At 41.1% G+C, this 26,361-nt stretch overlaps 3 protein-coding genes across 4 annotated transcripts; 1 reads left to right on the top strand and 2 right to left on the bottom strand.

Annotated features, from left to right (window-relative positions):
• Positions 1–2,691: 2,691 nt before the first annotated feature.
• Positions 2,692–13,194, bottom strand: LOC308411059 (dual specificity mitogen-activated protein kinase kinase 6-like). The gene is made up of 12 exons (XM_080904771.1): positions 12,851–13,194; positions 9,288–9,357; positions 9,106–9,154; positions 8,895–9,008; positions 7,774–7,893; positions 7,559–7,675; positions 6,513–6,564; positions 6,290–6,417; positions 5,949–6,026; positions 4,206–4,345; positions 3,920–3,965; positions 2,692–3,654 (listed from the first exon to the last, which is right to left on the bottom strand). Exons 1-12 carry the CDS (start codon positions 12,867–12,869, stop codon positions 3,577–3,579), a joined length of 1,011 nt encoding a protein of 336 aa, XP_080760897.1. The 5' UTR covers positions 12,870–13,194; the 3' UTR covers positions 2,692–3,576.
• A 231-nt stretch (positions 13,195–13,425) lies between these two features.
• Positions 13,426–18,386, bottom strand: btbd17b (BTB (POZ) domain containing 17b). The gene is made up of 3 exons (XM_080905903.1): positions 17,301–18,386; positions 15,712–15,997; positions 13,426–15,411 (listed from the first exon to the last, which is right to left on the bottom strand). The coding sequence occupies exons 1-3, from the start codon at positions 17,386–17,388 to the stop codon at positions 14,337–14,339; spliced, it is 1,449 nt and encodes a 482-aa protein (XP_080762029.1). The 5' UTR covers positions 17,389–18,386; the 3' UTR covers positions 13,426–14,336.
• Positions 18,387–21,891: 3,505 nt separating this feature from the next.
• On the top strand, positions 21,892–26,361 carry LOC308411646 (G-protein coupled receptor family C group 5 member C-like). Of its 2 annotated transcripts, XM_080905613.1 has the most exons (4): positions 21,892–22,472; positions 23,428–24,404; positions 25,796–25,899; positions 25,980–26,361. In XM_080905613.1, exons 2-4 carry the CDS (start codon positions 23,435–23,437, stop codon positions 26,046–26,048), a joined length of 1,143 nt encoding a protein of 380 aa, XP_080761739.1. In that variant the 5' UTR covers positions 21,892–22,472; positions 23,428–23,434; the 3' UTR covers positions 26,049–26,361. The 2 variants fall into 2 exon arrangements, with proteins under 2 accessions (XP_080761739.1, XP_080761738.1); XM_080905612.1 differs by having other exon boundaries at positions 25,796–26,361.

Below are 26,361 nucleotides of genomic sequence, written 5' to 3'. Positions count from 1 at the left end.
GCGTACGTGAGACACACTAATGAGTTGTTTAATGGCTTGGAAAAAAAACATTCCACTCGAACTTCGATCTGAAGGACGCAGGCAGGTCAGGAGATCGTGAGATCTGGCATAAGATTAAGAAAACAGTTCCAAAATGGAGTGCACATACTTTGTCTTGTCTGGCACTCTTCTGTCCATCTGCGGGACCCTTGGGGCAACAGCAAGAGTTCCCAAACTTTACTACACCAGGCAAAAAATAGGCATAAGTTTAATCCACTAGTGCTTATTTGTTAAATGAGACCTATCTGAGAATTTGAAATGAGATAGTAAAGGTTGAACAGAAAAAAGAATATCAACACAGACCCCAACATCTGCCTGCTGATTGATGACGTGCTAAGATAGTCAGAAATATGCGATAGTCACTTGAAACCACAGCAGAAATATCCAGAATGAGGTGGACTATTAAAAATAAAAACCATAGCTTTTTCCTAATTAATGCCTATAAGTTAGGATTATGTCATAACCTGTTTTGGCATCTTAACTTCTCCATCACAGTGCACTTTAGGCTGAGCTCGGACACTAATTCAAGCAGATGTTAGCTGTTTTCCCCCTTCACACGACAATCTTTTGTGTAGCATTATGTAAGCCATCATCAAAAGAGTACTTTCTTAAAAAGCGCGTCTTTAGCTTGGCTGACAATCCCCCTCTACTGCACAACACTGGACCACTGCCTGCAGTCTACTGGCATTGAGTTTCCTCGTCCTGGCGTGAAATCATAGGCCTCTGCCTGACACACTAGAGGCAAAATAGGCTGCTCAAAGTAAGCTTTTGTTGAACTGCACTGTTGACACTCGTGTTTTTTTTCTTTTAAAGCAATCAGAAAGAGTCTACAAAATGAAGGAATCCTGTTCATCACGCACCCATTAAGGGTCACTGCCTTCCCAAAAATGTGCATTCACATCAGTGTAATTACATAAGGACGTTTACACAAGCAGTAACTGTGGTGTTACTGCCACAGGCAATTTTTTCCTCTGAGCAACACTTAACAATAGATGTATGCAGTTGTGTCTCTCGCCTCAATTAAATTATATCCTGCACTTTACAGCATAAAGTGCAGGACGGACGTCTTGGTGACAATTGCATCAGTCGGCTTCTTTATTCATGCAAGAGTGCATGGCTGCACAAACAAGTGTCTAAAGTGGAATTCTTACTAACATGCAAGTAAAAATTTAGATGCTTGTGGATCATACAGGCCAATTAAAGTGTACAGTGTACTGGAAGACAGATCTACAAAGAGACAATACTGGAAAACAAACAAAAACCCAACAAAACTCTTGACTGGACTCTTTTTGAAGCCTTGACTTTAGCCAAGACCAAATTTACAAATGGACAACTTTTGCTTTTCCATTACTTTAAATTACCGAGTGAAACCTTAAACTCGTTAAATGCTTGACATCGCCAATCAAGTGAGCAGCATTTTCCTTGTAGATAAAGAATCTTGTGTTTTGTAAACCAGTCGCTCACTGATGGCAATTGTATGGAATTTAAGTTTAAGGCAAAAAGTTGTAGTCCGTGTCCATCTTTGACACACTGTTTGATTAAATGTCACTCCAAACAACTTTCTAACTTTAAACTTCAGAGCTGTACCGTAATGCCTGCATTACCCTTGGAAGGTTTTATTGGTACACATGCAGGAATAATGACATGAAAGTTAGTTACTGAACAATAAAGCATTTATTTATTAATTTTTTTGTCTGTCCGTAGTTCAAGTTTGTCATTCCCACCCAGTGAAGAGGTGGCAAATAGAGTGAAGGAATAAGAGGTAGAGCAAGTGTTCCATTCTCATTGTGATCAGCGTAAAAGCTCACTTTTACACACCAAGGGAATGGCCATGCAAAGAAGGCCGAAAAAAAAAAACGAAAGAAGAAAAAAAAAAAACCCCACAGCAGCTTCTTTGTGGTGTTGCTAGCTTTTCCCTTATTCACAATCATAAATACTCCTAATTCACTGACTTAAAAGGTAGCACTACAGTGTAAACCAGAGGGGCAGCGAGTACTAGCCATGAACTGAGGCCCGGCAGTTATCGCCACCATCAATACCATCACCATCTCAGTCTCTTAACACTTGGGGGTGGGGAAACTGCCACATAACAAGGGCCTCTTGCTGTGTGCACATGGAGCTCTGCATAGGATGGTCTGAGAGAAACAATGATGGCTGCCCACCATGGACTTAAAAAAAAAAATAAAAAAATTAGGATCTTGGTCCAGTACTCATGAAGATGACCAGGGGGAGGGGGGAACAAAGGGGGGGGGGGGGGGGGGTGTCATCTTTGAGTACTGATAGGAGAGCGCAGAAACCTGAATGGTGGAGCACATCAGTCCTGGCCCAGTCAGCTTGCCCTGTGAGTTTTGTGTGCATGCGTGTCACACTGCATTAAAACAAACTAATCCAACCACTCTACCATTCATCTACACCGGGACAGGTTGGGACAGTGTCATCTTACATTTATAAAGAAAAAACAAAGCAAAGATATTTACATCTTCCAAACATAAATTATTTCCCTAACATACTGCCTGTGTAAGGCATAAAAAGATCTCTAAAACAAAAACAACCAGAATCAATAAGATAAGAAGGAACTGAGACGAGGAGGGGGTGGGGTTAAAAGGGTGGTTGAGGGGGGGGGGAACAAAACAAAACACAGGAAAGAACAAATGCAAAAAAGAACACAAATTATTTAATGCAATAAGTCATGAGAACGATTTGCAAAATGGCACATAGAAGACGAAGCTGTGAGCTTGATTAGGCAAACCCCTGAACACCACCAGGCAGTAACAATGGCAGCACAGGAGCCAACTCTGTAATACCCAAAAAAAACACAATGCGGGGAGGGGCCCACTGCATGGATCAGATCTGTGCGACTCGACTTATCCAGAATATGACCTTTGACATTTCTTGCGTTTTGTCTCGGCTCCGGAGCCTCCCACACAGCCTGGCCCGCAACAACTGGAGCCCCTGCACTGATCAATCACACGTGGGCAGCAACCAGGTCAGACCTGATCCGAGCTGACCAGTAAGGCCCTAGTGTGGTAAAATTCACACTTTTCAATGAGCTACAGTATTGAAACGGATACAAACGGATATGCAAATATAGCTTTCAGTACAAGAACAGCATACACATTAACTGATGGTTTTGCAGATATAATTGAAAGTATGCATAAAATATGTCACAAACAAATAAAGGCTGGCTCTGTCTGCTTTAGAGAAAGAGTTAAAATAAGGATTTTTTGGAGGGGGACTGAACAAGATAAGAACAACAAATTGGGGTGAGTTCATATTTGTCGTACTGCATAACTGCTCACACAGGAAGCTTGGGAAGAGTGAATTAAAACCTCTCCAGTTGACCGTACAAGTTCATATCACCACTGCTGTCCAACTCCAGTGCTGTTGGGCTGCTGTCAGTCTTTGGGTCACCCCCTTTGTTGTGTGTGGGTGCATGAGTCTGTCATTCCAGTGAGTTTTCACAAAAAGGTAGGCCATAGGTTCGTTTGCTGAGAGGTCCCGCCTATCCCCGATGAGGCGGAGCCTGGAGTGACCACATCAGTCATCCAGGATGACCTTGACGAAACTGGCCACGTCTGTCTCTTTGGAGTCATGCAGGGTGAAAAATGGATGTTTCTGCATACATATAAATAGAAAATACATAATGTTTCAGAATGGCAGGAAAACATTCTACTTACAGCTCTCTTGTTATTTACATGTTAAATGCACATAATTTAACAGGTTCGTTGGGTTAAAAGAACAAGGCTGCCCTCTTGTGGACAAAAAAAAGAATGAGACACTGATCTTCATGGCAGGAATGCTAATGGCGGCAAAACTGCTTGTTACATGACAGGTGTTTAGAATTTTTGAGAAAGTGATCAAATATTTACAAACAACTAACCATCAATTCTGTATAAGCCGGTCGTTCATTGGGCTTCTTTCTTAAGCTGTAAAACAAAAGAAATGCAAAAGTGAGAAAAATAATAACAATTTTATACAAAAACTATACAAAAGAAGCACTAAAATGTGTGAGCATGGTCTCATGTCCTGTTACACACAGAAACACTCTCCTCCACCTCTTTCATTAAACAAACGGCAAACACTGACCCCTGCTGGATCTCAGTGTTTACTTCCTGTTTTTTTTTTTAAAGCACAAGGTAATGATTGCCATCTAAGGTGAAACTCACCACTGAGAGATGAAATCTACAAACTCTGGGGAGAAACGGTCAGCAGGCAACTGTGGAGAAGGTTCATCCACCACCTGTTTGAGCTGTTGGAAGGGAGTTCCCCATGACTCGTAGGGAAATTTCAAAATGGCCAGTTCAATCTAGGAAGAAAAGAAAGGAGAATTCAACAAATACTGTACTCATTACAGCTCAACTTCATGATTACATGTTACATGTACTGGTTTACTTTCATGTTTGCAGAAACTCAGCACATTTTGCAAAATGTCTTTCTACAGAATTTGAATTTTGCACAATTGGAAACTTTTATTACGCTCACTGGCCACTTCATTATGTACACCTGTTCAATTGCTCACCAATACAAATATCTAATCAGCCAATCACATGGCATCGGTGCATTCAGGCACGTAAACACTTCAAACCAAGCATCAGAACTGGATGGACATGGCTGTTGGTGCCAGACAGGCTGGTTTGAGTATTTAAGAAAACACTCCCGATCTATGGAACAAAAAAAAAAAAAAAAAAAAAAATCCAGCAAGCATAAGACCATAGTGGAGGCCACTCCTGTCAGTTAAGAACAGGGAACTTAGGGTACAATTCACACAGGCACACCAAAATTGAGCAATAGAAGATTTCTACTTCATCATTCGATGGTAGGGTCAGAATTTGGAGGATCCTAAAAGTGTTGCACTGGATCCCTTTGAATCAACTGAGCAGCATTAAAATGCCACAAACCACCAGAGTATTGCTGCTGACCATTTTTATCCTGTTATGATCTTCTGATGCTTCTTCCAGCAGAATAACTTGACATGTCACAAAGCTAAAACCATCTCAAGTTGGTGGTTGAACAGGACAAATGGCTTCCACAGTCACCGAGTCTCAATCCAACAGAGCATGTTTGGTGCGTGGCGGAACGGGAGATTCATTTCAAGGATGCAGAGCTGGCAAATCTGCAATAACTGTGACGCCAACATGTCAAGACGAACAAAATTCTCAGAGGAATGTTTCCAGCACTTTGCTGAAAAATTAAAAAATGGTTTCATGCAACATAAAAAATTGATTTAAAAAAAATTTAATCAGCATTTGTCTTGAATTAGACCAATTTTTACTGAGAAGCCTGAGATGTATCCTTCATGTCAGAGCAATCAGATTTAGGAGTGAAAGTAAAAACGAGTTAATAAAAGTTCTAGCAATCTGTAAGCCATTTTATATATTAATTGAAACCACCATGAACTACTATTATCAGCCGAATGAAATGGAATCCGTGTGGCTCGGTTATCAAAAGCGTAACGGTCACCATGACTCAGCATTAGCTGGTAGCATTGTATCTCACCAAATGGTTAGTTACACAAATCAACCCGAGGAAGCCTGCCATTGTTTGCATATTCGTTCTCATGATTTCTGACAAGAAAATTGAGTTTATCATTTTATTTTTGTGACATATTAACTGCTCTGATTGACAGGACAATGGACAGATGATTACATAAAACTGAACCAACATTGTGAGTGTGGTGGTTGCCATCTGTGTGACTGGTGTGGATCCAAAATAAAGTCGAAGCAGCAGAGCACATAAAAGCATTCATCATCTAACAGAAAAAGGACGGTTTGCAACCTTTAAAAGTGGTTTTATCCGCATGCGAGTAAAAAGGTAAGTCAGTGGATGCTACGAGGCAGCACTACTTTTTGAAAACATTTCTTTGCGTGCAGGTAGAAAAGATTCAAATTTCCATGTACAGCTCCGCTCACCATTGTGATACCGAGGCTCCATATGTCCGACTTGACACTGTAGCCTTTCTGGTTGAGGTCAGGGTTGATCCGCTCAGGCTGAAAAAGAAAACATTAAGAACAGATAAGTGGTACAAATATTTGATCATTACTTTTCTATTTTTTTTTTAATAAACGAATTTAAAAAATGAATCTCAAAGTCAGACATGAATTAGAATCATTGAACATTCTGAAGTATCCAAAATAGGAAAACTTTCAAGACTATTTCAAATAATGCTCTGGTTTTGTGAGCTGACATTTCAGGGAGGATGTCTGAAAGCTTAGACTGTTGGGCAGCAGAGGCTCTGACAGTCCTCACTCACCGCCATGTAGGGCTTGCAGCCTGCATCCATCGTTTTAGCCACTGAATCCACCAGGTGGCCACTAATGCCAAAGTCGCACATCTTCACTTGGCCCAAGGTGTTGATCAAAACATTGGAGGGCTTTACATCTGGTGAGAAACATAGTTAAGAGTGTAAGAGAGCACATACAAGACTAAAAATGATGAGAAAAATCTGTACATTTGTGATTTGATCTTTTGATTACCTCTGTGTATCACTGACAGGTTACGGTGCAGATGTTCTAATGCCTTTACAATCTGTAGAATAAATAACAAAATTTCAGAAAAAGAATATATATATATATATTATGTGTTATGCTAGGGCAAAAGGATATGGTGATTTGCAAATGATTCATACCTAACATTTATTTGAACATAAAACATATCTGATATGGAAAATTTACAAACAGGAGGTTGCGTTATGCTCATTTACAATTTGATGCAAACAAGTTTGAAAAAAAGTTGTGCATTCTCCCACTGTGCTGCATAACTTTTAATGGTAGTGTTTGGTCTGTGTGTGTGTTGTGGAAACAAAGAGACCAAATTGTGTAGTTCTAAAAACAATAATGTCACAATAATGTAACAGTTCAGTGCCACGTTTATTGTGTTTGTTTTCATAATTCAACAAAGTTTCTCATGAGTCTTTTTAAAAGCTTCCTGAAGTCTTGCATAGCCCGTGCAGTGATTTCCACCACATAATCATATCTATTTTCAATGCAACACTGTGCTTTGCATAAACTTTATCACTCTTAAACTTCTCAGTTTTTTTTTTTTTTTTAAAGGCTTCACAGCAATCAAACGAGGCTTATGCTCTGCAAAAAACACAAATTCAAATTTGCTGTTTAAACCATTTTCTTACTGTTGTATTTTTGGGGTTTTGCACACATCAAAGTTACGATTTTTTTCCAAATTGTACACATGCAGAAATGTAAAATGTTTGCAGAACTGGAGGGACTTGTGAGAATGTTCTGACAAACGCTTATCAGAGCATCCATACTGAGCATCTCAAACTGTAGCTCTGCCTGACTGGCGACCTCAACGTGTGGCAAGATTCTAGAAAGTCTCTACGCCCAGCTGCTGTTCACCAGCAAAACCACAAACTGTCATTCTACTTATCTTCCTCTTAAAAAGAAAGTAAGCATTTGTTCTAGAGAAAAGGAAAGTGAGCTACTCCTTTAGAGTATTTGCATGCACATGTGCATCCACCTAATCTTAGTGATACTGGCTTTAAAATGTCGAGGACGTGACTTACTGCTACCGTGATCTTGCCCAAGATGTCCTCGGGAATAGTTCTGCCCTTCTCAATAACTTTCTTATAGAACTTATCCAAAGATGTGTCCATCAGTTCCATGCAGATCCAAACATCACCCTAAAAAAACCCAAGAAGATGATCGACCATTAATAAGGTGAGAAACACACAGTGCACAGCACAGTCATACACGAATGACGTTTAAACACTAGCTTCACCTCTCTGAATAGGGCGCCATAGAAAGTCACAGTGAAGAAGCAGTCCACGGTCCTCATGGAAATGTCAAGGTCCATCAGCAGCCTCTTCTGCTCCAGAGTGTTGACTGTGGCACGGATCCTCTGGTGACACAAATATCATAGATTTGCAGTTTCAGCACCATTCAATTTAGCTTTATTTACATAGTGCCAAGGCTCCACAACAGTCACCTAAAGGTGCTTTACATTAAGGTACAGACCCAACAGTGTCTGACAGAAAATCCCAACAAGACTCGCTACAAGCAAGCACTCTGAAATGGTGATAAGGAAAATGTCCCTTTTAACAGGATGAAACCTTCAGAAGAACCAGGCACAGGGAGGGGTAGCCATTGACTGTGACTGGTTGGAGGATGAGGGAAAAAGAGATGGGACAAAACCCAAACTCAGGGAGCCAGAAGACAAAACTGCAATGGCATGCTGCAATGGTGCATAAACACAGGTAAGTGGAGAAGTGCTCAGTACATCACATGAAGTCCTGCAGCAGGCTGACTCTATACCAGCATACATAAGGGGTGGTTAAGGGTCACTTGATCAAGACCTAATTATAAGCTTTATCAAAAAGGAAAGTTTTAACTCCAACCTTAAAAATAGAGAGCGTGTCCATCTCCCGAATCCAAACTGGGAGCTGGATCCATAGGAGAGGGGCCAGATAGCTGAAAGCTCTGCCTCCCATTCTACTTTTAGAAAAGTAAGCCTGCAGTCTCAAAGCAAAGTGCTCTGTTGGGGTAACATGATACTATGAGGTCTTTAAGATATGACACGGCCTGATTATTCAAGACCTAAGGAGAAGGATATCAAATTCAATTCTTGATTTAACAAGGAGCCAATGAAGGGAAGCCAATATGGGAGAAATCTGTAATAAATGCATGAACTCGGGCAGGTATAGCTTAAATCAAATTGTCCATGGCGCTCCTTATATCTACATTGCCCCTCAAACATTGAGTCACTGAGTTGGAAGGCTCCAAGTGTTTACAAGCTGAGGTCATATACCGGATACATCTATCACTTATATTAGCATTTTAAAAACACAGTGCATTTACAGAGATGATAAATCAGGTAGCCAGAGTAGTAGCTTTGCAGCCTACCTTGACAGCCATGATAACACCACTGGGCACATGTTTCATCTTGTCCACCACACCATATGCTCCCCTCCCCAGCTCTTCAATCTGCTCCAAGTCATCTGCCTTCACGACAAAGTTCTAGACCAAGAAGTGAAAAGTTGTGACATTGCATGTATTTAGCTCAGGAAAAATCAATAGAATTGCATGTTTCTGAGGAACACAGAGCCACCTTTACCTTATCTCCAATTTTGACACAAGTTATAGAGTCAAGAGCTCGAGGGGGCCTGCAGGAAAACAGGAAATAAATAAGCAACAGCAATTCTATGCTCAGTTGTAATGTAACTGAGATTTATCAATCTATTTGAGCCAACTTTGAGAAGCATGGCTCACTATCTCAATATTAAAAAATAGCCTTACGCTGTTACTTCTGGTGGTGGCGTTGCAAAAACTTCTTTGGCCAGCTTCAGCCCATGGCTTTTCTTCCTCCCTTAAAGCAAAACCATTAAAACAAATGAATAAAACATTGCCATCTCAGTACGTGGTGATCAAGAAAACTGTATGCAGTAGAAACCACAAGTTGTATAATTAGCAGTCCTTCCAGTGGAGCAATTATTCATCTCTTCTTGCAAAACTTAAAAGGCTATTTGGCACTGAGTGTAAAGCTGCCATCGTCTGCACAACAAAATATGAAAATTGAGGTTCAGAATACTTCGTTTCAACTACTGCCTTTTTATTAATAATCCACATTTGCTTATTGATATGTTTTTTTTTTTAAATTCCTTTTCTGTTCTCATAGTAAAGAGCACTTTAAAAGTCAATCACTTTGCTGTAGCCTTCCGCTTACGCAAACTAAAGCAAATGACCTGTTATCTAACTGGAGATTAGGTGTGCCCAAAGCTAAGGCCCTTCCATAGAGAGAAGGTGGACTAAATGACTAATCAGCACTGGTATGATGACTCAAATGAAGCGGGGGAGTGAGGGGTACAGTGGAATCAAGCCTTCCTTCCTGGCGTGTTTTGCGTGTTTAACCAATACAATCATTCCTTTTTTTCTTTACAAAAACAAATTCAAGTTCTTTGTACATTTTTTTGTTGTGTGGAGAGCAAACTATGGTCCAAACTCTGCAGCTGTGGGAGGTTCCTCTTCTAGTTCCCTGACAGCCACCCATTCATAAACACAGTTTACCAGCAGCCTCTGAGACTTCCCACAAGAGGCTGCGAGTCTCTGCCAGAATGACACAGCTACCGAGCTTACGAGGAACAACAAGGGCAGGAAAATAGCTTTCGACTCCTCTTGACACTTGTGTCGAGCATGCTCGCTCTTGTTCCAGGCTTGAGAGGAGAAACAGAAGACCTTGTTTACTTTTATCTGCGTGCGCTGGGACTGCGAGGCCATAGTTTCGCCCACTAGGATGTGACGTAATTGTTCTAACCATAGTTCAGAGAAACTAGTTCAATGTGCAAGTAAGTCACCTTCAGTTTTAGAAAGGAAAAACAGCAACAATTGGCGAAAACTTTGATTTTTTAGCTGTCGTTGTTACTTGCTTTCGCTGACTGAGTCACACCACTACAGTGTGGAGGAAGTATGTTTGGGTAAACCCCTCCTTTGGTAGCTCAAGCTGGAAGGGAAGTGAACTTTCTACAACGATTCTATAGCCAACCAATGAAACCTAGACACATCCATTTTGTGCTGCAACCCTAAAATAAGCCTGCAGTGTCTGGACAGACTACAGTAGTCTCATGTGGTAGGGAGAGATTGAGTGTGATTTACTCACACATGCTCGGTCAAAAATAGATTTTGCATTTCCTCTGCGTGGGATAAAGCGCGAGCACTCACAGTCTTCTGATGACCTGACAAATAAGACAAGCCTGTCCCCATGCAACAAAATTAGGGCAACATTACTGACAGATCTCAAATACCAAAGCTGATTTTAAGCTTTCGAATGCATTTAACAATGACCTCCTGCAGCAGGCGAAAAACTACCTAAGCAATAAGATATATGTGCATGTTGTAGTTTGAGTTATGTGGGAGTTATGTGCAGTGACGTTTCAGTGGCTTTGGAATATGATCTCCTGTCAGGTAGTCGTCCTGTTTGGGGACACAGCATGTGGTGTGCGGTGTGACCCTGTAGCAACCATAGGGCAGTGGGATATGAGTCACAGCCAGTCAGACGGGACACATCCGCTTAAACACTCAAAAACTGTCAGGACCCTTTGGGAAATATGAGGTCATTTCAGTTGGCTCGCTTGTTGTCCCTGTTGCAAACTGAGCCTCAGAGGACACAATAGTGCCATGACAATAAACACAGTCAAAGTATATCAAGCTGCATGTGGAATTAAAAAAAAAAAAAAAAAATTATGGAAACAGACATTTTCTCAGAAATGCTCTGAATAGAGAGTGTTTCTAGGGAGGAAAAAATCCTAGTGCTTACCCAGAAACTTGTGCCTTTTTCAGAAGTAAACCATAAAAGGAACCATGCCAGTGTCTGCACTAAAGACTTGCTTTATAAGCAATTATTAGACGTATTCTGCATTATTTTTTTTTTTCATACACAGGAAGATGTTCATTCAGGTCAACCACTACAAACAGTATATTGAATTCTTAGAAATCCAGTGATGTTCAGTGGAAAATACCCAGAGAACAGCAATGCTATACATAATGTGAACAAGAATTTCTGGATTGTGCATGGGATCAAAGTGCCAATAGCTGTGCAGCGAGTCACCATCAGGAAGTTCCAGCCTTAGAGTGGGTCCATATAAAGACAATGATGACTCATGCCCAGATAATCTTCCACACAACCCTATCAGTGTGTTAGAGAGAACCCAATCTCCAAACATGCCTCCACAATGCCATGCAGTGCTCTTAGACCCACACCGCCACTGACCGGGGAAAGTACAACTCCTTGTAGTGGCCAAAAGAAAGGAAAAAAATCCTTCCACAACCCGCTTTGCACGCAGTAATAAGAGCACAGAACCTGTGTAGCAGCTATCTGCTTGCAGCAAATGAACTGTCAACAGACTGCTGCAAGTCAAAACATGCTATAGTAGGCCAAAGGCTGAGACTGTCTGAATAGCACCCAGCCAATCTAACCCGGCCGTCTCAAAAACACCGAGCACTCCCAGTCTTGGTAACGCTAACGCGATAGTGTAATAACACAAGCGGTCAACTTGAGATGTAAATTGACATCATCGGTATGATCATCATCACGCACTGTGTGACGCAGAGGAAGAACCTTGACTTTTTTTTCCCCAAGGTGTGTGTTTTTTTTGTTTGTGATACTGGCCCTGGCTGCTTAGCCTCGCCGCCTGCTTTAAAAAGAAAAGAATTTCCACAGCGAGGGGGGAAAACTCCACAAACACACGCACAAAAAAATACAAAAGGTATTTTCACGGACGCGAGGCTAAAAATACCTTTTGCGCTAACAGACTGACCAAAACAAAAGGAGACGAAAAATAGATGATTCATAAGTCAGGAGAGAGGAGGGGGGTACTAAAAATATAAACACCTGTAATCCCAGTGTGCTCTACTTTACAGAAACACGGGAGGTAAGCGCAGCGTTGTGATTTCCAGCTGAGGGGCAAGTTTGGCGAAAGTCCTTTTTTGTTTTAAAAAAAATGCTGTTAGCTAACCACAACACGGGAAGTTAAACGAAGCGACGCGGTGGTATTCTTTTAGCCATAATACTAATCACATAAAGTATAGAGTGGAAGCGCCTTCAATATGTTAGTGATGAATACGCTACCACGAGATACCAGGATGTCAGGAGTGGGTATAACGATAGGAAGCTGAAGAAGAGACCTGCTGGCTAGCTTCTTTTCCCTCTTCTCATACATGCAGCTCTCCACCTGGTAAGGTTACATTTCCTATACAAAGCTAGCTAAAATACTTCCCCACAAACTGCCCGTCGGCGTTTCCAATAAATGCACGGCTATTTATTTACTTAAGTATTTTTTTAAAGAGAGCAAAACAAAGACACTTACCTCCTTTGGACAGAGACATTTCCCCTTCGCTTTGATGAGGGGGAAGGGAAGCACAAAGACTTTTGCCTTTTTTTTTTCTTTTTTTTTTACTCCCTCCCTCCCTGCATTTACTCTTACACCCGCTCAGTATATCGCTGGCTTGTGTTGCAAGAGCTAGCAGCGATTAAAAACGAGTCGCCTCGTCTTCGTGCAAGCTTTGCGCTTCAATCGCCAGCTTTTAAGATCCAAAATCGGTTAGCAGACGAATGCACAACTTTAAATAAAGTCGCAGAGTTCGCGTTAGTTTGCTAACAAAACCTGCAGGGTGGCCAAAGTCTGACAGCTGAAGGTTCCGATGACGTACGTCCGGCCGCGCGCAAAGCATCACGAGGACTGTAGTTTCCAGGCAATTTCCCGGTAATCTAAGACCCCCCCCCCTCCCCCCAAGGAAAAAAAAACCACACGAAAAGATTACCTTAATTTTAGTTTATCAAAGTTTATTTTGGAAATCCTTACTAGTCACCACATACATTTCTTTTCTAATTGTGTTTTCTCATACAGATTTTTTTATTTGTTCCAGGAGAATCACACAGGGACTTTCTTTAAAAGATAGGCAACATTCAAGTGTAACAATAAAAAGAAGAAGAAGAAAAATTAATTAAAATTGCTGCAATTATCCTAAAGTCTCTACAGTCTTGCAAGTCAACTATATTATTCTAAGGAACACTCATAATGGGATTTCACTTCAGTTTCCACTGTTTGGCATGCAAGATCCAAACAGGAGCATATCACAGGAATTGGGTGCCATGTAGTAAATGTTTCATTACAGAGTACTGGATGAGAAAATGCATAAAAGTAAGCTCAATAACATTTTTATTTTAAAGGAAAACGTCTACTGGCCTATTAAAAAACATATTCTTCGTATTCTTTTTCTTTTACCTTTTCCCGTTAGGGCTCACTACAGCAGATCATCCACCTCCATCTCATCTTCTCCCTAGCATCCTCCTCTACCACACCAACCCTCTGCATGTCCTTCACTACATCTAGAAATCTTCTCTGTGGTTTAATATTTTCCTTCTCTCTGGTAGCTCCATATTAAACACCCTGATGAAGCCACTATCACTCTGTTCTAACCATGTCAGCCTTGCTTCTCTTACTAGATCACATAGATTGAATACATTTAAGGGGAAAACTGCCACACAAAAACAGATAAATACAGTACAGTAACACTGTTTCTCAATATGGATGAAAACATGAAAAACCCATCATCATTACTGTAATAATCACTGCTGAGCAGTTTATGAGCTGTTATTTTGAGTCCTTTATTTTATGAGACAAATCTTTTTCTTACTAGTTGGAAGACAAGAAAATGCACAAACTAATCAACACTGGAATTGTCACAGATCTGACACATACACATGTATTGTGATATGAGTGTACTTTGGAATATGTGCATGTGATTGTGTGGGTGGATCACTGATGATGAGGCCTCAGTGAATTCCTGTTTTTACTTCCTGGCAACAAGAAGGGTATGGTAGAGAGGTTTTATTACAATGTGCAGATAGAGGGAGCTGTCAATCAGGTATTCGGATGCACGCCGCTGCAGATCAGCATCCAGCAGAAAATCCCCAGCTTCCTCTGTGCTTTGGTGGAAGTTGTAGACATGCTTGACCACCACTTTTCCCTGCTGCTTTGTCATTACAATCACCGTCTTCTGGAAACTCACACCGGCAAAGTCAGGGCTTGAAGTGGCTGGTGTTACAATGATGCGAGGTCGACCTCCCTCCGTGCGGGTGGGCTGCATAGCACCCAGTTCGGTATAAGTTGACCTGGCACTGAGCGGGAGCCACCGAGGTGAGAACAGGGCGTTCCATGTCACTCTCTTACTGGAGTCATGGCCACTGGGTCCAAGCTGGGTCTGGAAGCTGAAGCTCCGGTCATCACGGGTGGGGTTGTTTATGATCCAAGGTGATCCCCAGGCAGAGGACAGGTAGTTACGGGGAGTAAAAATACTGCAGTTGACATCAAAGTACTTGGCAAGCTGGATAGGCGAGGCAGAGTGAAATTGGAAAGCTAGATAGAGGAGATCACGGATTGACTCATAATACTTCACCATGAGGGGGGAATGTTTCTGAAGACGGAAGAGATGCTGAGGGTGGATCATGCCATATCGAACGGCCCTCAGGGCACTCTCCACTGTCATACGAACAGGCTGGTTCTGGTTAATCCATCCCTCCAGTGCCTCGTAGAGTTCCAGCTCACTCTGCAGAATGAGGTCAGAACGCTGGAGCAAGGAGAGGAGAAGATCTTCACTGATGAAGCCCCATTCTCTGCTCTGCAGCACAGAAGACAGGTTCCAGGACAGGTACTGCAGACAGCTGTCCCGCAGGGTTATGTCCCCAATTTGTAGAGCATAGTTGTACCAACCAACCACGTGGCCTGTGGGTGAATCACTGGAGAGATGTTGAGTCATATATTGGGTCAAACCCTCCTGCAAGCCCCACACATGGTACTTGCTTGCCAACTTATGTAGAGAAATAGCCTGATCTAGCCGCAGAGAAATATCACCACAGTACAGATACCTGCAAAGAGATTTTTTGAAAGCATTGTTAAAAGAAAGGAACATTTCTGTGGGGCATACTATATTTTGAATCTTTTTTTCTGCACGCATCTGAGTCACTGAAAAAAGCCCACACTCTCTGATTTTAGACTGCAAGCCTCAAAGAGCAAGTGTAATTTTAGAATAGAGATGGAGATGGAGCATTTTACTTATCTGAAAAGAAAGGAAAAATAGGAAACGTGTCTATCTTTTTAGTCATCAACGATATGACCCAGTAACAAATCAGTCTCAATAAATCGTGGCATCTGACAGTCCCGCTCACCTGACAAACTTCTCAAAGATGGCTGCACAGTCAGGCGTCTCCCTCAGAACCACAGAGCTGGTGTTGCGGCTGAGCAGCAGCTCCTCAAACACATCACTCTGCAGGGTAAGAACCAGGCTGTGTGCCTGGATCACCTTCACTTCGTCCGTGTTGATGGTCTCCACACGGAGAGTGACATCACTGCCGTTTCCCAGGGCCAGCAGGGTCTCCATACGATGCACTAAATTCATAGTATGATTTAGCACTGTGGCTCCACTATCCAATGCCACATCATGCTTCAGGGCAGCTGTGGGGAAAAAATAGTGCAAGATGATTTCCACTTCTCAGAAACTCAACAATCACTTGAGCTTTTTTTTTTTTTTTTTTAAAGAAAATGTATTATTCATCTCTGATTACAGATTGATTCTTTCTCTATCTTTTTCTTACAAGTTAAATCATATCTGACACATCTAGAACTGGAATAGCACACCTCTTTCGACTAAACCACAACTGGCAAAATGCGCCGGGGGGAAAAGCAGACTTGCACATCCTTCTCTACCTCTCTTCTCAATTAATAGGGAGCGAGAGCAACAAGCCAGGTGGCTGACTCAGACAACATCAGATACCAGGTGCACCAAAATGAATCCTGAGTTTGCAGCCCCATTGCAGATGGATTCTTCTATGGGTCCTCTTGAGCATAAATACAAGTGGCACATACTGGAGAATCATACATGAAAGACTCAGCATGAGAAGTCGCTGATTCCATTCTGCTCTGCCACAGCCATCAGCAGCCTTCTTGGCCTGTTAACTGGGGGTTTAATGAGACACAAGGGGGAGCACACTTGGCTTCCCGGGATGCATCACAGTCTTTATTTCTCCACTGCAATCAAGAGCTCCCACTTCAAAGTAACATTTTTCCAATTAGCCAGCCAGCACTGTGATCCAGCTGAGTATATGGGAGTGTGTATTGACAAATGATTCTGGCATGGTGTGATCAATTAAAAAATATAAATCCCAAGACCCACAATGGCTGTTACATCTTTTTGCAGAATTTCTTTAGAAAAAGAATAACAAATGTGAAATTCAGTTAAAAGTAGACAACTTAAAAAGTAGTGCCTCTTCTACTAAAGCTTGAAAAAAGCTATCAACATGAATTGGTTTATACACATTAATAAATAAGAATTAAATGAGTCTGTGTACACACATCAAACAGCAGCATAATGTGGCCTTCGATAACTTTTGTCACAATCAGCCCTTCTTTTAAGGAGTAGAGGAGATTTCCCTCTCAGCACTTGTACTCTGCTGTACTACTGTGCTGGCACAAAGCCTAGTGGCAAATGGACTTGCCCGTCTTTCACTGCACCCGGCACACAAACAGATGAGGACAGGATGAGTGGAACAGATAAATACCCCTCCTTTGCCCTGAGGCTGGGCACGAGCCACACATTCATGATGTGCCCTACTACCCATGACTGTATGGGGGGAGCTGGACTGAAATAGAACAATACAGCTTCCCTTAGAGTGTAGGATGTGGGGAAAAAAAAGATGTAAAGGCAAGAAGACTCTTTAGTAGCAAAATTCAAACTACTGATTTTAATTTGCTATCTTACCTCCGCTAACTGTGACAGAGTGGATCAAGAGTAGCAGGGTGCCCACACAGACCCAGGCAGGAATCTCTTGTTCACATGAGCGTACCATATCTTCTTAGTTATTCCCTCCTTCTCTTCCTTTGTCCTTTTCTCCACTCTTCCGTTCTTCCTAACCCTTCTTCTTCTCACTGCTTTGCCTTTGTCGTATGTGTGTGCAGAAAGGTGTGTTGCCCTGTGTGATGCCCGGCTCCCTGTCCTGGACTCTTTATGTAGGACGCTGGCCTTTCCCCGGCGCATCTCACAACCCCACGGACTCCATTGATTGGTGGAATCTGGCAGGGGCGTTGCTATAGCGACAGCTTTGATTTTGAATTTCTCCCTTTTGGATGTTACATGGCATTGATCTGCAACACCGGGCCAGCCAAGGACTCAGCTTAATGTTTTTTAGTTTAAAGTCAGTGGGGGTTAGCCACTATTAAGAATCAATAACAACACAGTTTCACATTTTAATGGCACTTAAACTGCAGCAGATCTCTGGGCTGAAAATGTTCTTTTATGGTACCTAAGTTCAGTATAATCAGAGCTGTGTAATTTATCAGTTAATTACTGCAGGTTGCATTGAGACTATCTGTCAAAAGTAATTGAGTTTCTAATGTGTGTGACCAACTGCAGTTAATCAAATTTCGTAATCCATTTATTAGACCATTTTTCAGCTGAGTGCAATTATTTCTTTGATGGCATGTTAATCATACTAATGTGAGGATAATTTCATTGGTGCTGGGTCTGCGCATCAATTTGAGGCAAGCTTTGTCTATCAAACTCAAGTGCCAATCAGGACTTTTTTTGCATGTGCTTTGGAATTTCTGCTCTTCGTCAAAGGGCATGTAAAATAAGCTTTTATGAGACTTCCCAGTGCATCATTAAGTACTTGTAAAACTTTTTCCCTTTTCTTCCTTTTCAGGTGCACTCAGTGCACCACAAAGTGTGGCGTACTTATTGAGAGTATCTAGTATAAATACCAGCTAGATATGGAGGTAATGGTTTGCTGCTTGCAGGGAACATACTAACCTCCCATCTATAAAAATCAATATTAAATGCTATAATGATTCAAAAGTGAGCTAACCACGTGACAGTAGAGAATTACAAAAAACACAGAGTAGGTGGGGTACACCTATATTCAGTAGGTTCTGATGTAAGATAGCAACCATGACAACAATACATAATTCCTTCAATCATGTCCCCTGGGTTCAAAGAGATGTTTGCATTCTCATCTAAATTAACCTTTATTTAACACTCAGCTAGTACTGAACTGCTTGTCAGTGATGGGTCTTTCAATACTGAGATCTCTGCTAAACTATTCTTGAAATATATAGATTGGGTGTTTTTTGATCATTGCAAGATCATTAGTTGCGATATTCAGTGAAATAGAACAATGTGATGAGTGTTTTTAAAAATTATGCCCATCTACCTACTTTCGGAAAGACGAGGAGAGCGGCCATTTCAGATGGAACTGGGTTGTGGTGAAGTGCTGAGGGCTGCCAGGCTGCAATAAAAATGCAGGAGAAGAGATGTCCTGTGAGACCCAAACCTGAGCCACTTCTATGAATAACCTGACATGTTCTCAAAGGAGAGCAGTGCAGCTGAGGTGTCCTAATGAGGTCTGCTGCAACAAACTGGACAAGACAATACAGACAGGGTACAGGATTATATATGGTAGCATCTCATCATCTCAGTCTGTTTTAGCTTTAGACAGAAAATATAGACATCACACTGAGACTTATGTCAACTACTCAGCCTGTTTTGTTGCATGTAAATATTATGAATATTTTTATGTATTAACTGGGTTTCGCTTGGTTTACCAGTTCAGGAACTTGGTATATGCAAGCAGAATTCACAGTAAAGTAGGCCTAAAGCTCTGAAAAGTGCATGTCCTTCATTTAGGTCACATTGCTTTCTCCTTCGATCTAACCTCCTATTAAGAATCTGAGCGGACCAAAATGCAAAAGGATGGATTGACAAACTGCTGGATTTGTGAGAGCACCCCTGGGGACAAGATCCATTGAGAGATCAATGCACCATGGGGGGCTCCATCACGCAGTATAAACAATAAGTTAAGTACAGGCTGGATGCCAGAGCCGGCTTTAGCAAGGTGCCCTGGATGACCTTACCCTTGTTCTAAACAGGGAGGGAAAGCATCAGTTAGCCAGGGTTTCAAACAAGACAGTCATGAATTTTCAAAAAAAAAAAAAAGTTAAATGAATGTAAATGCATAAAACTTTCAGATGCTTTAATGCACAAAAGTTGACTATTTCTGAGCAAGAATATGAATTACGTCTAAGCAGATAGAGACAAATTCAGAGACAAATGAGATGACTCCACTCAGGCACGTCTGCTGGACCAGATGGGGTGAGTCCCCATGTCCTCAAGGCCTGTGCAGTCTTTTATAAACTGTTCATGATGAGTCTGAGTCTGCAGAGGGTCCCATTACTGTAGAAGACGTCATGCTCTGTTCCTGTACCAAAGATGCCACGTCTCAGTGGCCCCCATTACAGACCCGTGGCACTGACTTCCCATGTCGTGAAAACCCTGGAAAGACTTATCCTTGAGCAGCTCCCACCTATTGTCAGACCATATCAGGATCTGCTTCTGTTCGCTTACCAGCCCCACCTCGGAACTGAGGACACCATCATCTACCAATTGTGTCTATGCCCATCTGGACGAGCCGGTGAGTACTGTGAGGATCATCTCTTTCGATTTTTCCAGTGCATTCAATAGTATCAGGCCAACCCTCCTGGGTGATCAGCTGACAGCGATGCAATAAATGCCTCTCTTGTGTCCTGGATTGTTGAGACTTCAGCCACCATAGAGACCTGCCATCTTTAAAAGTTTTCTGATGACTCTGCGGTGGTTGGATGCATTAGTCAGGGTGATGTGATGGAGTACCGGGCTGTGGTGGACTCCTTTTTGTCATGTGGTTCGAGCAGAATCATCTGCAGTTCAACGTGACAATACCAAAAAAATTGATTGTGGACTTTAGGAGGACCAGGAAACCTGTGACCCCCTGTTTCAATCCAGGGGGTCGATGTGGACAGTGTGGAGGGCTGTAAATACCTCAGAGTACACATAGATAATAAACTAGACAGGGTTAAAGTGCCAGTGCACTCTACAGGAATGGAGTCACCTCTATTTTCTGAAGCGGCTGAGGTATTTTAACATTTGTCATGATTTTCTCTGAGGTGGCAGGTTGACTCAATAAATCTGATCTGCAAGGCCAGGAATTTTGTGGAGATACAGCTGGACTCCCTTAAGGTGATTTCGGAAAGGCGGATGTTGTCCAAGATAAGGACAATGCTTGACAATACCTCCCATCCACTCCATGACATGCTTGCAAAGGAGCAGGTTCAGTGAGAGGCTGAGATTACCCAAATGCAAGACTGAAGAACACAAGAAATCACTCATCCCTGTACAACTCCTCCATCTAATGCACAGTACACAGTACAATAGTTGCAAAGTTTTATAGTTTTCAGTTTAGGGTAAAATGTCAATCATATATATTTAATCTTGATAATATTCTGGATATTTCTAATTGAGCTATTTGTATATATTAGAGCTATTTCTTATATTTAACTTTGAAATGTATTTTATTATTTAATTTAGTTCAGTCTGTTCTGTACTTACTGTAACTATATAATTTCCTTTGGGATTAATAAAGTATTCTGATTCTAATTTCTTATGTCACAGCTCATCCAGTTGTGTTTCTTTTATCTGAAAAACTTCACACCTCTACTGTCAACCAATAATTGTGAACATTTATTGCAGACTTCAGTTTTCTCCTGCTTTGATTATTGTAGCCGATTACGTCCTCCATAGTTTGTCTTCAATAGGTCCACCTTGGTACTTGCCAGTGAAGCCAGTGAGGAGACGCTTACTCTTATATTACACTGAATTAAAAAACAAAAACTTTATTACTTTTTAAAAATTTTTTTTGTAGTTTATTAAAATTAGAGGAGAAAGAGACTGCTTTTAAAAAAAGAGTGCAAAGAGAAACACAACATTGAAAACATGTTTAACCCCCTGACCCAAAATCATGTTTATGTTTTATAAATTGTCAGATCTGCAACCACTTGAAAACACAGACTATGGCATAAAACACCACTGAATAACTTTCAGGAATGGGGGGAAAAGTTACTGATGGAAGATAAAATAAAGCAGAGCTTTTTGAAAAACTGACAGTCTAAAAGCTTAAAATCAATTCCTTCACTAATGTGCTTATTTATCTTATGGTTTTTTTTAACTGACATGTCCTACTGTACAACGGATCAATAGAAAGATCTATTTTGTTGTGTAATCCAATTTGTTTGAAAAACACAGGACTCAGCCCAGCCTTGATGCCACCAGGTGGCTCTGCTTACCATACAGTCCCTCCTGTAACTGTAACTGCTCTAAAGTAGCCTAGACATTTGGGCAATAATAATGCTATATTTCAGAAATTTGATATGCAGTATTGGATTTAATCATCTGAACCAAAATACGAATGTGAGTCATTATATTCCACAATAGGAGCGCAAAATAGGCAACTGTAAACGCTGCTGTATGCGCAGGAGCTGAGTATTTCAAGGCTAATCTCAAAATTGACCTAATTACAAAACCTGTTAAAGTCATCGATGATCGGCGTGTTTGCATGGGTCATACCACTTCGCATAGCCTGTATACATGAGTGCTCCCTTTGTTTGGATGTAAGCTGCCTGAAATAAATAAGTAGGCCGGGTGCTAATCTCAAAGAATATGCAAAGCTGTAGATACCAGAGGCTGGGGAAGGAGCAGGGTGGTTTGAGGTTAGTCGTTAGAGAACTTTTACAGAATATTAATAACAACTAAAAGAAGCAACTACTTCGTTGGGACTACCTGTGAGGTCACTATAAGATGCCTGAATAAAAGAGGAGTGGCCGATGGAGGTCCGTTTCTGATCCCGCCCGAAAAAAAACAAAACAAAAGTCAACACCTGACGCACAGAAATTATTGGTCGAATCATCAAGAAGTGTTGTAAAAATGGAGATGAACTACTACCACCAATAAAAAATCAACTCGTTCGTGCAAGGGAAGTTCCTTTTCGGAGGTCAGTAATCTTTATCGGACTGAATCTACCTGTTACCTGTTGGAGAGGCTAGCGGAACAGCTCTCATTGCAATCCTGGTAAGAGACTCGTGTTATTACGCAAAGACTCCTGATTGAACCTGTTTGTCTTTTATTTTTATAACATCATAACTGTCTCCCCCTCTAAGTCTCTCCGATTCTGTTATATAAATAATCATAAACAACTTGTTGTCCTTTAAACAGCATGTCCTGTTTTTGTGGTTAGTTAACTAAGCTAACTCACTGGGTGTAATATAATTATTAAATAAGCAGCAGGACGATGTTCTCATCCCACACAGGCACCTTTATCTGAAATCTTCACAGTCAGAAAGTTCGCATAAAAAGCATATTCATTTTTGAATGTCGTGTCCTTTAATTATTATATTACAGTTACAGTCAGAAGAAGAGAATAAACAATAATTAAGTTGCCGTTCAATTATAACTGGTTTAAAATGTACACCTACAACTATACATTCTGCTATTAAAATACATATGATTCCTGAATGACACCTGTGTGCGTACTGGAACAGGGATACTGTGTGGAAATACTCATTAGGTGTCATGGTAAAATGCTGAAATGCTGCTTTTCCTAATTAGCTGGTCTTAGGAGGCTATAGAGTGAGCGGTGACTAAAGCTCTGTGTAGAATGACTCAGTTTTGTAATTACAGCCAGGGAATGCAGTACATAATTCCAGGATTCTTTAGAGACCTGAATGAATATTTGAATTTACAGTAATTAGTATGGCACATTAAAACTCCATAAAATAGAAATGAGGTCATTTTCATATTGAAACTCCAGTGGAATGGCACAGCTGTATATGCATGGCACCATTTAACTTGCTCACACAGTAATATTACTGTGTGAGCAATATTAAACTATTACAGTAATATTACTTGCAATTTAAACCAATAGTTTGTTTTGTAATAATCAGGGATGTTATTAATGAAATCTGTAACTACAACATTAACATGTATGTTGAAGTAATCAAATTATTTTTGTTTCTTTTTTTTGCAGTGAAGCGATGGACCCAACTAGTGCTCCAAAAGGATGTGGTGGTGATGTGAGCTCCATATATTATAATCTGTGTGACCTGACAGCAGTATGGGGCATCGTAGTGGAAGCTGTTGCTGCTGTTGGTGTGCTGACTGCCTTTATCTTGTTCGTCATTCTCATGGCTAGCTTACCGTTTGTGACAGACAAGAAGAGAAAGGGTATGGTGGGCCTGCAGGCCAGCATTTTAGTTTTCACACTGGGTCTGTTTGGACTTAGTTTTGCCTTTATTGTGGAGCAGTATTCTACTACCTGTGCTGCACGGAGGTACCTGTTTGGAGTACTGTTCTCAGGCTGTCTGGCCTGCCTGGTGATGCATGGGCTGTGGCTTGCCCTGCTGCAAAGGGGAGGCCAGGGGCCCAGGAGCTGGATGTTATGGCTGGGAGCCCTGGCTCTCTGGCTTGTCGAGGTGATCATCAACACCGAGTGGCTTGTCATTACTGTGGCCAGGAGCCCACTCAGAGGTCTCGGTGTTCCTGACCTGGCCTGCAGCTTTGTCAGCCGGGACTTTGTGATGGCTCTTATATATGTAATGGTTCTGATAGCAGCTGTGGTGCTAACGTCTGTGCCCTCACTAACACACAAGCAAAAGCACTGGCGCCGAGATGGAGCCTTTATCCTGGTCACAGGAGTCCTCACTTTGGCACTTTGGATAGCTTGGATTGTCATGTACATCTATGGGAACCGAGCAGTTGATAATTCCAGCTGGGACGATCCGACTATGGCTATAGCCGTGGTGTCAAATGCCTGGGTGTTCCTCTTGTTCTATGCAATTCCAGAAATCTGTTTATTGACCCAGGAGGACCCAAACAAGGAACAACCCGATGGGGAAGAAGTCTATCCTGCTAGAAGCCTGGTTTACGACAACATTCTGAAGGAGCCACAGCCCACCCCGCAGCATGTCTACGTAGAAAATAAAGCCTTTTCTATGGATGAACCAGGTACAGCATAACACATTATGGTCAGCCATTAACTTCACAGTTCAGCAGTTTAATACTGTTTAGGTGGGTACAGAATCATTAGAATTAATACATTTTATTAAGTAGTAATTAAGTAATCAATAGGAATTAATTTCTAAATTTTATTGAGACACGTTTGGATTATTCCAAACTGATAACAAGCACTGCGTGGTATATTACATAATGCATCAGTGTAGCAAATGAAGACCCACACTGGCTACAGTACACCTTCTCCAGTTTACTGTTTTGTAATTTTGAAAATTGCTGTTTTTGTATACCACTTTCCTATTTATCCACAACCCACATTATCAGCACAAAGCATATTGCCATTGCGAAGAATCACTGCATTGCAATATGAAGTCTGTTGCTCGCAAACCTTACATTCTCAACACACTAAATATTGAGATCAATGATCAGGTTTAACTGTTGGACCCCAACTGGTATCAGCCGATACCAATACAGGATACATTATACTGTTATCATTTAAAGTATGTGGCACATAGTACAGATTGCTTCAATGTTAGGAAATATCTAGGGTGTGTGTGGTGCCTAATTTTCCCAAGTAATGCTGAATATATTGATTCTTCTCTTCACTGTACAATTTCAAACAGCAGATGTATTAAATTGTGCCATTTCAGTTGTTAATAATGGTTTAATAATGGTTTTTAGGTTTAAGTCTTGAGCCACCTCATATGACTGTACAAACATACATGCCAAGACAGTATGTTAGCCAAGTAGCAAAGTTCTAACGAGTTTGAAGGAGAATGTTTTGGATCACCATCTTTATTCTTTAACAAAGGCTGGATTCTCTTAGGCAAACGTTCTTGTCATTTCTTTAAGTAGACTTCAGAAATACTTCTCGAACTCTGACTGGATTTACTTTTGCCGCAGTCTTGGACAGTGTTCTGTCAACAGTGCTGTGTGGCTGTACCTTATTTGTACCTTATTTGAATGTTTTTCTGGCCCAAACCCAAACTGCTTCAGTAATGTTGAGGCTCAGACCACAATATTACTGAAATATATAATGTCCCATTCTGTATTTTTCCATCCACGTCAATGCCAGTTTGAATGTAGCAAATTTCGTTACATACAAGCACATACACATATATGCTTATACCATGCTGAGATATGCAAAACCTCTGGCTAAAGGCACTTTGGGCATCAATTTGTTTATTTAAAAAAAAAAAAAAAAAACTTCAGAAAGAATGGACAACTGATGCTCAACATCACTTGGACAATTTTAAGAAAGTGTAGCTCCTTGGAAGCGCAATAATTTTAAAAAATTGGGAGTGGCTCTAGGTTTTTGCAACAGATTGCACACAGACAACAAAATGAATCCAGTAATGACTGTAAAATAACATTTTTTATGACAGAATCCACAAATCCAACGTCTCCATATGGGGTTTACAATGGTCAGGCACGAAGTTGTTTATACCAGCCCACTGAAATAGCCTTGATTGCCAAAGGTCTGACAAGGGTGAGTGCTATTTTTAATCACGAAACATCCCGTCTTTATGACATCACATGTGAAAATAATCCATATGTGTATTTTCACAGAAGGACCAAGACTCAATGATACTTCGAACCACACCTGGCCCTTTGAATATGGGGAGCTGCAGCTCCTAGTCGTGCTCAGTGGATTCCTAAACATCTTCAGGACTATCATAAGTTAGCAGCCCAAGCCGAGCACATTGCACTGAGCTTTTCCATCTCAGAGCTCCAAGAATCAGATATTTTATATCTCTGTTTTCTCTTAAGCAATAACAGAGTGAAAGTCCAGTAATATTCAGTATATGACTGCTTAGTTTCCATTAATGCTTATGCAATGCTTGCTCTATGTACATCAAAACCACACATTATTATAATGATGCAAACCACACTGGGCTTACAGAGGAAAGATTATATAGTGAAATACAACAAATACAAGATATGTGTGTAT

This window comes from Rhamphochromis sp. 'chilingali', assembly GCF_963969265.1.
Source record: "Rhamphochromis sp. 'chilingali' genome assembly, chromosome: 15".
NCBI lineage: Eukaryota > Metazoa > Chordata > Actinopteri > Cichliformes > Cichlidae > Rhamphochromis > Rhamphochromis sp. 'chilingali'.
The sequence above is the reverse complement of the archived record's forward strand: the minus strand, read 5'-3'. Positions and strand labels throughout refer to the sequence as shown.